At 45.4% G+C, this 11,027-nt stretch overlaps 6 protein-coding genes across 6 annotated transcripts; 3 read left to right on the top strand and 3 right to left on the bottom strand.

Annotated features, from left to right (window-relative positions):
• On the top strand, positions 1-306 carry VCUG_02611 (uncharacterized protein; the record flags this gene model as incomplete). Its single annotated transcript, XM_008077429.1, has 1 exon — positions 1-306. A coding segment is annotated over one exon (306 nt), but the record flags the coding sequence as incomplete, so codon positions are not given.
• A 1,870-nt stretch (positions 307-2,176) lies between these two features.
• On the bottom strand, positions 2,177-3,514 carry VCUG_02610 (uncharacterized protein; the record flags this gene model as incomplete). The annotated part of the gene is made up of 1 exon (XM_008077428.1): positions 2,177-3,514. One exon carries the CDS (start codon positions 3,512-3,514, stop codon positions 2,177-2,179), a length of 1,338 nt encoding a protein of 445 aa, XP_008075619.1.
• An 875-nt stretch (positions 3,515-4,389) lies between these two features.
• Positions 4,390-4,872, bottom strand: VCUG_02609 (uncharacterized protein). The gene has a single exon (XM_008077427.1). It carries the CDS (start codon positions 4,737-4,739, stop codon positions 4,413-4,415), a length of 327 nt encoding a protein of 108 aa, XP_008075618.1. The 5' UTR covers positions 4,740-4,872; the 3' UTR covers positions 4,390-4,412.
• A 1,637-nt stretch (positions 4,873-6,509) lies between these two features.
• On the bottom strand, positions 6,510-10,139 carry VCUG_02608 (uncharacterized protein). The gene has a single exon (XM_008077426.1). The coding sequence runs from the start codon at positions 7,307-7,309 to the stop codon at positions 6,620-6,622; it is 690 nt and encodes a 229-aa protein (XP_008075617.1). The 5' UTR covers positions 7,310-10,139; the 3' UTR covers positions 6,510-6,619.
• VCUG_02607 (uncharacterized protein) lies at positions 7,733-8,173 on the top strand (the record flags this gene model as incomplete). Its single annotated transcript, XM_008077425.1, has 1 exon — positions 7,733-8,173. One exon carries the CDS (start codon positions 7,733-7,735, stop codon positions 8,171-8,173), a length of 441 nt encoding a protein of 146 aa, XP_008075616.1.
• Positions 8,617-9,198, top strand: VCUG_02606 (uncharacterized protein; the record flags this gene model as incomplete). The annotated part of the gene is made up of 1 exon (XM_008077424.1): positions 8,617-9,198. The coding sequence occupies one exon, from the start codon at positions 8,617-8,619 to the stop codon at positions 9,196-9,198; it is 582 nt and encodes a 193-aa protein (XP_008075615.1).
• Positions 10,140-11,027: the final 888 nt, after the last annotated feature.

Here is an 11,027-nt window from a genome sequence, read left to right as displayed (position 1 = left end):
ACTTATTTCTACTTTCTCGTACATTTTGTGAATTCAGCTGATGGCAGCAATGCTTTTTACGCGTGCACTCCGTCTTTGCATGTTACGCCGGCTCACTCATCGATAACTTTCGTTAAAAAATGTTTGGGTGCTGTCGGTAGCGCGGTAAACCACTACATCCCCGTTAAATGTTGTTGCCCGCCAATTTTTCTGTTTTTATGTTTAGGTCCACGATTTCTGTCAAGCGGTAGTTGTTCGAGCTCAAAATCATATTTTAACGATCCGTACAACTTTACTTCGACTTTCGTGTCATGGCATGCTTCATGACAGACATACGGTAAGTATTTATTCTGAATATGCTAGAAGTGGTACTAAAGAAAAACTGCAGTCTTTCTCAACTAGATATTCGTCTATAAAAGAGTTTACAAGCGCACGACTAACTAAGGTAGAAGGTACACCTGCTGGTACTCAGAGTACCGTGAGCAATAACCCAATTCATTCACACATCGAGAAATGTTTGCTTCTTCAATCCGCACAGCATTGGCCCTCATTCACAATCTCTACTTAACTCTCTGCGGATGAATATTTGCAACACTTGCTAAAGTCCCTTTTCCTAAGCAGATGAATGTTGACAAATAGTCGTTCCAACCTGCTCTCAGTTGCATGCTCATACTATGCAGTGATACCAATTGCTCCACTATCCATGCTTACAGTTAGTTTCGTTTGATTAACCCGTATAAACCGCTAATTATATTATTTGATTAATTGTTCTAGCTGTAGTCGTTAAATTTGGTTGAATTCTTGGAATAATTTCTAATTCTACGCTACCGGTCCTTGGCAATACAATTTACAATCTGCATTGAGGGACCGGTTTGTGGATGAAGCGCTTTATTTGAGTTTGCTGCTAAAATTTACATTTGTAGTTATCACGACACGAAATATTTCTTACAGTACGAGTAAGCAACTGTTCTATAGCGACCAGATATATGCAATACACACCCTATTCTCAACTACTGTGTAGAATTTGCTTCGTTGATGATAGCCTTGTACTGCAACATATTTCCGTATTTTTAGCTTAAATTCCCTACGTGTATTTGTGAACAAGGTAACTACGCCGTTCTATCAAAAATACATCTTTTAAAATTGCACTGTTTAATTTGTAAGCTTTAATCTAAAGTCAGACATATTTTACTGCCTAGAACACTATTTGCAATAATTTTGGTGTTGTACCATCGCAATGCCCACTCCACAAGCACAGATAATATCAAAATATTTGCAATCTGTTAATTTCTTTTACTTATTAAACCTTTTCGCATTTTCATTCTCCGCATGTGATCCTACACTAGCTAGTGTTAGGATGGTGATTATGAAAGCTAATACCAACAAAAAAAGCAGCTTTTGTGCAAGGTTCATGGTTTGTGTCTGTCCAAAATTCTCATTTAAGATCTTATGTTGACTTTTACAGCGGAAAGTAAAACACGATCAAGTGATGCAACGGAAGTGAGAGTAAAACAAACAAATACGTGTATGTTCTACTTTTTTGTGCTCATAGATATTTAGGAGCTTGAAACTGCAACACGACTTGCACTTGCTTGCAAGCCTTTTACCAACAATAAATATGTGATATAGCGAAATTAGAAGTATAAAATTAGATGATACAAAAAATGATCATAAACATTAATTACGTCTTTTACTCACAAACTCGTGCATTTTATGCGTGTTTGACAAGCGTTTAGGACCAGATGCTGTTCCTCAGCCGTACATTTTGAAAACTATTTTGAAACGAACACTGTAGTATAAAAAGCAGTTTTAATAATTTATGTGCAAAAATCTCACTTGCAATCCAATACTGCTTTTGTTCTTTATTTTGCACATGTCAAAGCGAGCAACAAAACGTAAATGTTTTATTTACTACACCAACCCAATATACCAGAATTAAACATCTCCTAGGCAACGAAATATGATAAACTGTTTTACTTGTCATGAACCCGCACATCAGCTGTAATTACCGTTTATTTGTATGAAATGAAGAACACTCACTAAACAAGCCGTTTACCATCAATCCAGAAGATTTAATTCTTTCGGAACAAGATAGAGAAATTAAATCTGCTTGCCATTTAATCCACACAACAAATGGATCAATTGCAAGAAGTACGCTGTTGGAGGTCTGTGCTAACACAGACCTGCACCTGCTATTCTACGGCCGTGCCATGGAAATGTCTTTAATCGGTAGGGAGTGTTTCACTCTCCCAATATAAAAATACTTTTTCACCTTCTTCTTAACATTCTCATTCTTAACGGCTATGTACTTTTTATGACGTATGTTCAGCGCAACTGTTCGTACAAACCCGTCGTTCAACAGTTTTTTGATGAGCCTTCCAGCAACACCTTCCCTGACACCTAAACGCTTACCAAGCCATCGTATGCCGAGTATCTCCTCGTTGTAGTTTACGGATAAAGCTCTTCTATAAAGCGCCAGTTTTGAAATGTTATTGTCAAGGCAAATATTACATGTGTAGAACTGAGGGATCCGCTTGTCGTTGTTGGAGAAGAATCCGCAGCATACCGTGTGTGACCAGGCATTGCATTTGTCACATTGAAGCATATCAAGATCACTGTGATTTATTCTGCATATGCAGTTAACAACGGAGGTAGTTCTTGATCCGGTGTGATTTACTTTCGGACAAAACTCAGCTGCACTGATCACATCCGCTCTGCCTGTAGAACCGATGTTAAGTTCCTTTCCCATCGCATCTGAATAGCCACTTTGCAGTTTGTTCTCTGTTGAACTGCAAACTTTTTTGCTTTCATCTACACAAACACCCACATTTTTTTCCGTCTTGACTTGCACAATTCTCTTCGTTTCTGTACTACCCTCGGTATTTTTGCGTTCACTTGCACTGTTTTCAATTGTTGATAGTCTGAGTTTTTCTCTTACATCCTCATTTCTAAGTTTGAAGTCTCCTAAAGCCTTATCATTGGTAACTCCGCGCTCGTTCCACACACCGATTGTGCTACTTGTACCTTCACCTCGTTCATTTTCCAATCCTTCGTTTCCTCCTTCTTTATTTATCTCCATTCTACTCTCTGTTTGTATGTCTTCCTTCATTAATATCTTATTTCCTTTCATTACGTACTCATAATCGGCTCGTTTGAATCCCTCTGGTTCGTACTCCTCCGGGCATTTCTCATTGTAAACTAATCTCATTGACAAGTACCTCCTGCTCGGCAGTGGCGCAAGCATTTTAAGAACATCAGAAATGTCCTTATCAGGTCTTTGCTCGCCAAGCTTTCCTGTAACGGTAATCGTGTAAGATTCCAGGATTACATCTGGTCGGTTTTTTTCCGTGTAAACGGTCAAAACGATCTGGTGGAGGTAATTCATAGAGAGTGCATCCCTGATACCATTGTTAAGCCAGCACAGAAAGCGATTTCGTGGTCCAGGATTGGTGGAAGGAAAAATCTTGCGCTGAGCGGTTATGTGAAGAAGAATGGATTTAAGCGACTGCAGCTGCAAAGTTTCTTGTTCCTGCATGATTTTTAATGCTTTTCTTTTTTTATATAGACTTTGCATAAATATTTATGCAATGCTCTGCTCCAGCGAAAGCACTTCTGCTGCTCCAACCGAGGTACGTTCTCAAAGCACGATATAGCGTAAACGCCTTTTAAACTAGCAGTTTGTGTGCGGCAACCTCATTCAGCGTTACAAACGCCGTAAATGATCATTCAATCTGGCATCATCACATTTTTGGTGTAGGTACGATTCCACGATCCTACTTAGTGCGCTGTACACGAATCACAGGATGTTTATTTGAACCGTTCGTAAGAGATCGCAGTTCTCACATCAAAAAAGCGGTACCTTTTTCTTAGTACCAGCGCTAACTTCATACTCAGCGCTTCACACATCCTCATAGATCAGGCCATATGCTAATACCTTAGAGAACGGCATGCACTCTCTGTTCAATACCATCGCTAAAGTATTTTATGTTGATGAGGCATGGCAATGACAACACAACGTTCTAGCGTATCTGCATGGCACCGTTAAGCGAGATGTAACGTATCGCCTGCCTTTTATCACCGATCTAAGGAGCGCAATCTGTGGTCCTTGTTAGGTACGCGCTTGTGCTAGGCATTCGCTGTCCAGATGATTTTTACTGGGCAAACATATTTTGAACACTCAGGTAGATCTCGCCATTGAACGTTGAAAAGGCAAAGCATTTTTACTTTGCTACTGCTGCGCTCATGCCATAAGAACAGAATAACACACATGAAAATAATTGAGATGAATTGTTGTGATGGAGGACCGCACACTCAAAGTTGAGCAAAAATGCATCATTATCGGAGCATAAGACCATAAAAGTGGCAAAAGCACCAGATAAGACCAACACATCCGTAATACACACCATATTAGCATGTTATAATCCATAAACCGTTTAATGAGCCTTACTACCGATTTCTGCCCGCTTCAATTCCTCATCCATGAACGCACCAATAATTTTATCCTTTACGCATTCTGAGCAGAGCACGCCCCCGTACACCCTGTTGACGGTTCTGTGGTGTTTCTTCATTCTGCTGAAATCCGCGCTTCTAGCCATTTTAATTCCCAAAAGCTTTCTGTGGCATGCGCCACATTTGGGCAACTTACCACGCTTCTTAATATTATGCAGGACGAGGTTCTTTCCCGGCGTTCTCACCTTTACCATCCTATTTGAACGCGTTTTGTACGTGTGATGCGAAGGGATTGTCTGCCTTTGTACCATTTCGGGGGATCAGAAATAAAAAAATTTATGACCTCAGAAATAACGAGAAAAACTTCCACGGATTTATCACAAAAACGAACAAAAGACCGCTTGGTAGCAAAATGTTTTGCAACAGAAAGCAAGTAATTCAATTATTTTTGCTTTGTACCACTTTATTTGCCCAATTATTTCAAATTATACAAAATTTTTAAAAATACCAAACTATCACGTCTGCCACGAGAAAGGAGTGCTTTACGCTATGCCAGCAATCGTTGCACCTTTAATATTTGAGTGCATGTATTGATGTGGTGAGTTGAGCGTATACTGAGCAACAGCAAGCCCTTGTATGGTGAGCAAACGGCACGAATTAACGCACATTCTGAACACAGAGCAGATAAAGAAGCGAGTTGTCTATTCTAATGGATGCACCAGCTTTTTGTGCATAGCTCTACCGTAACATTCGGCAATAATTAGTAATTCACAGTTACTTACCTTGAATTCGGTAGGTGAGTGGCTTAACTGCTGTGTGGTGGCGAGACAAGAAAGGTAAAAGCGCTTTTTTACTCCCACTCATGAACCGGCACGCCACTCTACCTCATCTCTACGAAAAAACCATCGTTATTTTTGCAATTCTCAAGCTCATAGACATCGATACCGTAGCAGTAGCACATCAATGGCACAGTGACAAAGCTGTAACTCTTCGTGTTGCACACATAAACTATTTTTACATCTTTGATCTTCCGTACCAGCTCGTTGTAATCCATAAATACTAAGCAGTGCTTCCCTGGTAATTTCACTTTTTTTATCTGGTGCAGGGTAGAATTGAGGACTGGCTTGGTGAATGCTTTTGGCATAGTACGATGGGGTAGGTGCTAAAAATAGGAAATACCGTGATGTGTGGCGGTAAAATAGGTTTGATGTTCCTTAGCACGAGCAAATAAACACAAATCTAACATTCTGCTGTCTAAGCCTTGTAAGCAATGATAATTGAATCGTTTTACTGCGGGTACTTGCTATAAATGACATGTAGCGAGGGCCTCAAGACAAAGTTCATAAGGGGGTGAGTAGGGGCAGCAATGCGTGAGGATCAGCGGCAAAGGCAGACTCACACGTTGCCTTATCGGCCCAGCGAATGTACGTGGGTGTGAGTTTGGTAGAAGCGGTTTGTGCGGAAATTTGTAGTTTTTAAGTGCTGTGCAAAGCTGATATAGAGCACTCAAGGAGCGAGAAACGTATTTGTAGTGATAGGTGTTGATCAGAGACGGTATTGAAGATTTTGTGCCTTAAATCCTTGAGATTGGTCCTCAACAACGAGCAGTGATAACGATGATTTTTCTGAGGCCCTAGCGTGTTGTTCATCCATTCAAATATCATTCGTGCAAAGATAAGGTAAAAATCAAATGGTAAAAGATTTTAATCGGAGTGGATCAGTGATACATATTTGGTAGAGTTGGTACGTGCGAAATGGTGTTGAATGGTTGCTGCCAGGAACATAAAAATCGTGCACGAAAATACGTAAGTCGAGAAAGGCTATCTGTTCACCACAAAAAATTGCGCTGAGCCGTTTCATCCCTATTGAAGAATAAATGGGGATCAAGTGTGCCTCAGCCAAGCAATTTGTGTATGAAGTTTCTTACTAAGCGGTATAGACGTGTTTGCTGGCAGCTTCGGCAAGCAAAGCGAATCATTTATTTTATTGAGATGAGCGGATTGATTGTTCAGGACTAATCGCTAGAAACGGAAAAATGAACATAAAATGTTATAGCAGTACCGATTAGAAGAAAGATCGGCAACGAAGCGATACGATCGCTCCACAATGAAAATCCGTTCTATCAAAACTCATTTTACCGACCAGGCCGTATTTCACGAAATACCGCTCAGTACCACCACCGCCCTGTCAATCACGGTTGCTGTGCTGTAACATCGTACTTCAGCACATCGTGGTACACCCCGTCATCGTAGTTCACGTTGTTAACGAACCGCAGCCAATTGCTGAAGTCGCCCACCGGGTCGACCTGTCCATCAACGCACTCGTTCACGTACTGGCACAGGTTTCTCTCAAAATTCGTGCCTATCCGCTTCACCTTCGTGCGTGCCACCATCCCCAGCAGCACGTCCTTGATCTTCTCCCTCAGAATTACGTTATTGACGTACATAATGCCGCTGGTGGTCGTGCACTCGCTGTTTCCGTTGTACACTCCCCTGTTCAGATCAAGGTAGTTGTAGAAGTTGTCGCAGTAGATGATGAACAGCTTGTTGTACCTTGTTCTGAAGCGCTTGCGCTCGTCGATGCTCTTCATGAACGTGTTTATCGGTGACGGGTGTCCGCAGTCGAGAAACTGGGCAAGGTTGATTGTGGACTGCAGGCTCAGCTGCAGCTGCACGCCGTACCCGATGAGGATCGCGTTGACCTCGTTGAACACCTGGCCCAGGAAGTTGGATGCCTTTGTGTACGCGCTGATTGCAGGGATCATGTCGGACTCGAAGGCAATGGCCTGCACCGTGTCGGTGTCAAGGTATGTGAGTATGGGCAGTCTGTACATGCCTTCGCGGTTGCACTGCGAGAGTACCATGGAAACGAATAGGAACATGCCGCGGACTGCCCGGGTTTCTATTTATTTGTTGCGGTTTTGATTTTGTTTTGGATTTTGCGCTGGGCGGAGCAGAGGACTCGACACGGGCCGGTGTTGCTGTGCGTATCACGTGGTGCGGTCGTGTCTGGTGGCGTGCGCCTACAGACTGAGGCACTGGTCTGTGGGGAGTGCGCGCATCCGGAAGACGGTCATGTGGCAAGGGCCGTGTGGTGATGAGCTGTCACCTTCTCGGTGGCACGGTTCGAGCCAGCAATCTGCTGATCGGGACAGAACAAGCCGAGAAGTGCGGTGAGTCATCAGAACCGCTGAACAGTGTCAATGACCGTTCGCAGACACAGAGCACGCGAATCGCTGCAGTGCGGCGAGCGTGCTCCGTTCCGGTCCTGTGCCTGAACACGGTCTGAGCACTATTTAAGCAGAATGCATGGCAATGCAGACAGCATGAAGAAAACACCGTCTCTGAACGAAAGGCTCTCAAAAACCTTCTCATCGCTCAAACAGGCAATGACATCCCTGAACCTGCACAGAAACGATCAGCTCACGGACAAAATAAGGACGGAGTACTTCACCGATGTGCGCTATGGAAAGATGATACGGATGATGGATGAGTGTGTGGCAGAGATGGAGCAAATGGTGGGGGACATGAGAGGAATGAGAGAGAAGTTTGTTCTGGCGAGGGGCGTGCTCAGGAGCGGGGATGCACGGGCAGAGGGGAGCAGGCACCCGACAGAAACGGGAGGTGTAGCACATAGTGGGGGACATGGGAAGAGAACGAACGAAGGCCAGCCAAAGAGGAGGAGACGGGTGGTGATGAGGCGAAAGGGCAGAGAGCTGAGAGAAAGAAACCCAAACATAAAATAGCACAGTATGAATTAATCGCACAGCATCTGCTTCTATGGCAACGCATGGTTTGTTATAAACGATTTGTTGCGGGTGCGTCTCTTACGCCCATGCCTGGCCAAGGCCGGCGTGCATGCTGGCGGTTTGCTTCTTCCTGCCGGTCGGTCTTCACAGTGTTCGCAGCCGTGCCTCTCGCGTTCTACCGATACTGCTGCAGCACGGGCTGGCACTTCCTCACCCATCTGTTCGCCGCATCATCTGTGACAGCACAATTTTCGTGTGAGCATCGCTGACCGACACGTCGTGTTAATGAGTGATGGGCACAGCGCGTTTTACTACGTTGCAGGAGTGTGCCGGTAGCTGCAGCTAAAAACATGGCAGGTCTGTTTTACTCGCGGGCCGTGCCTGCAACACCCCTTCTCCGCGGTCAGACCGTCTTATTTCGCACATCGTTGACCACCCCCATGCAGCAGTACTTCCCACAGCCACCGAAGAAGGCGTACAGAGACAGAACGTTCACGGGCACAGACGAGCAGTACGAGAAGCTTCTATCGACAACATGCACGCTGTACATCGGGAACCTGCCGCTTTCGACGACGGAGGAGCGTTTGTGGACGGTTTTTGGCGACGTGCCTGTGCGCCGTGTGATAATGGGCGTGAACAGGAACAACCGGCTGTTCTGCGGGTTCGCATTTGTTGAGTTCTACAGCCATGCCAACTGTGCCAGGGCGTGTGTGGCAAGCGCAAGCATGGTGATCGATGGAAAAAGCGTGTGGGTAGACATGGACTACGGATTTGCAGAGGGAAGACAGTGGGGACGAGGGTTTGCGGGCGGCAGTTTCAAAGGCGACATGAGGAAGCGGGGACGGATGAAGACGAGCGGAGGGCGGTACCACGAGGGCGCGAGAAAACGATCCGATGAGGAGGGACAGAGACGGCGTATCGAGAGCAGAAAAGGAGGAGAGCCGTTCGATGAGCGGAAGAGGAGGGCGGATGAAGAAAGAGGTGGGCAGTGCTATGACGAGGGCAAGCGCAGAAGGCGCTAGTGGCCTGGTCGCAGCAGTAGCATGGCGTGAGCACCATGCAAGGCCCGAACACTCTGCGGTAAACGCAGCCTGTCTGGTGTTTTTGCTGTCTGCTGCGAGGTATTAAACCTGTTTTACACATCTTCCACGTTTCGACCGGGTGATGAGGTTTGCACCAGTGCCCGATTGTTGCCGAGTCTCGGCTTTTCTTTGGGCGGTTCTTCGCGATCACTGCAACGGTGTCCGAATGCTGCTGTAAGCAAACGGCGTGCTGCAAGGTTCCTGGTGCACAGCACTGCTTGGTAGGCCGCGTCTCGAGGCATTCACAGCAGGTCTGAAGATGAGCACATCCCAGATTGGTCTGCCGTTGAGAGCAGGCGTGCGCACCTGTTCAGAGCATGCAAGCAACACCTGGGAGGAGTCAACCGAAGCATTCGCGCAGCAAATGCTTGCAGTGCTCGTGCACCTGCCAGGTACCACGTCATAGTGCGCACTGTTCGGTATCAAAGCTGCGGCACGCAGGTGAAAGGCCCAAGGCGAACAACAGACGGTCCTTAGAACGAATTTTGTGTTGAGGAGTGTGCGTGGCAGGGAGACATCCTGCACCGTACCGATTGCAGACAGGGAATGAGCACACCACAGCGCACGGTCATGAACACGTGCTCAAATCTAGCAGCGTACTTTACGCAATTAGTACTGCGCTGGGATCGCAGGTGCGGATCATTCGTTGTGCAATTCATTAATTTTTCATGAGCAGCGCACATTCTCAGAGGAACAACACCGGCCCAACCGACTGAACTTGAACAAATTTTGCTATGCGCCGTACTTCGGTGCGGTTCGCTGTGATGAGCCTTTGATGCCAATCGTTGTGAATAAAGAGCATGAAATGCATGCTTAGACACCGTGGTAATAGCGCTGCGATCACCGTAGCAACGCGAAACCTCCACCAAGTAAAGCGCTCATCACAAACATGGCAATCTCTACAACCAGCAGAAGCGTGGAAATGCAATTGTGCTACGGATGAAGCAGCTCTTCCTTTCGTTCGGCGTGTTTAAATGCCGTTGCTTCGCTACAAGCATTGCTGAATGCCTGTACCTGGCCGTATATGACAGAATAAATGTGTAAACGGATGCTTGGCGATGAGCAGGAAGAACACCTCGTCCATGATTGGTTGATGCGGTCAGTCTCAGCGAGCTAGAAGGGTGTGCTGTTCTGGTGCTGTGATGGGGAGGTAAACGTATTTTTGGTGAAGAACGGCGCGTCTTGTTTTGTTCGGCCGGGCCAGACGGTCAGCGCCTTGGTACTTTCTCTGAATCGTAGGGTGCTTTGTGCTGGTAGCGAGTTAAGTGCTGAATTCTGGGTCGCCTGGGAAAACTTACGGTACCTGCAAATATCTGATCAGAAAGCTTGCAGGGTGTGTTTTTCTATTCTCTGAGGTCCTTCCAAGTGGTATTCTCATGCGATTCAGCAAAAAACGGTTTAGCATCGTTTCGATGTGCATTTCACTGCCAGCTCCGACTTTGATTCAACCCGTCAGATCGGTGTCTCCATCAACTCGTTGGTATTCTCGAGCCGCCGGTAGAACCTCCGTTTCCGTTCCAACAATCACATTTATGTTCACGTGGTGCTTGTGCGGTTTATTCTTGTGTTTTTGCTCGTAGTGTATTTTACTACGGTGCTGTGGCACCTTTGTACCATCAAATCTGCTCTGTAAAAATACTCTTCACAGCTCTGTGAATTCTTTAACACAGTTCATTGCACTTGAGCTGCTGTTCAAAGATAATATCATGCTTAAACTTCTGTTCTTCAGATTATTACGATATCTTTCCGTTTTTTAGCAGGGATAGTGC

Source organism: Vavraia culicis (genome assembly GCF_000192795.1).
Source record: "Vavraia culicis subsp. floridensis unplaced genomic scaffold supercont1.83, whole genome shotgun sequence".
Lineage (NCBI taxonomy): Eukaryota > Fungi > Microsporidia > Pleistophoridae > Vavraia > Vavraia culicis.
Note: the sequence above shows the minus strand (reverse complement) of the source record. Positions and strands in the feature narration are given on the sequence as shown.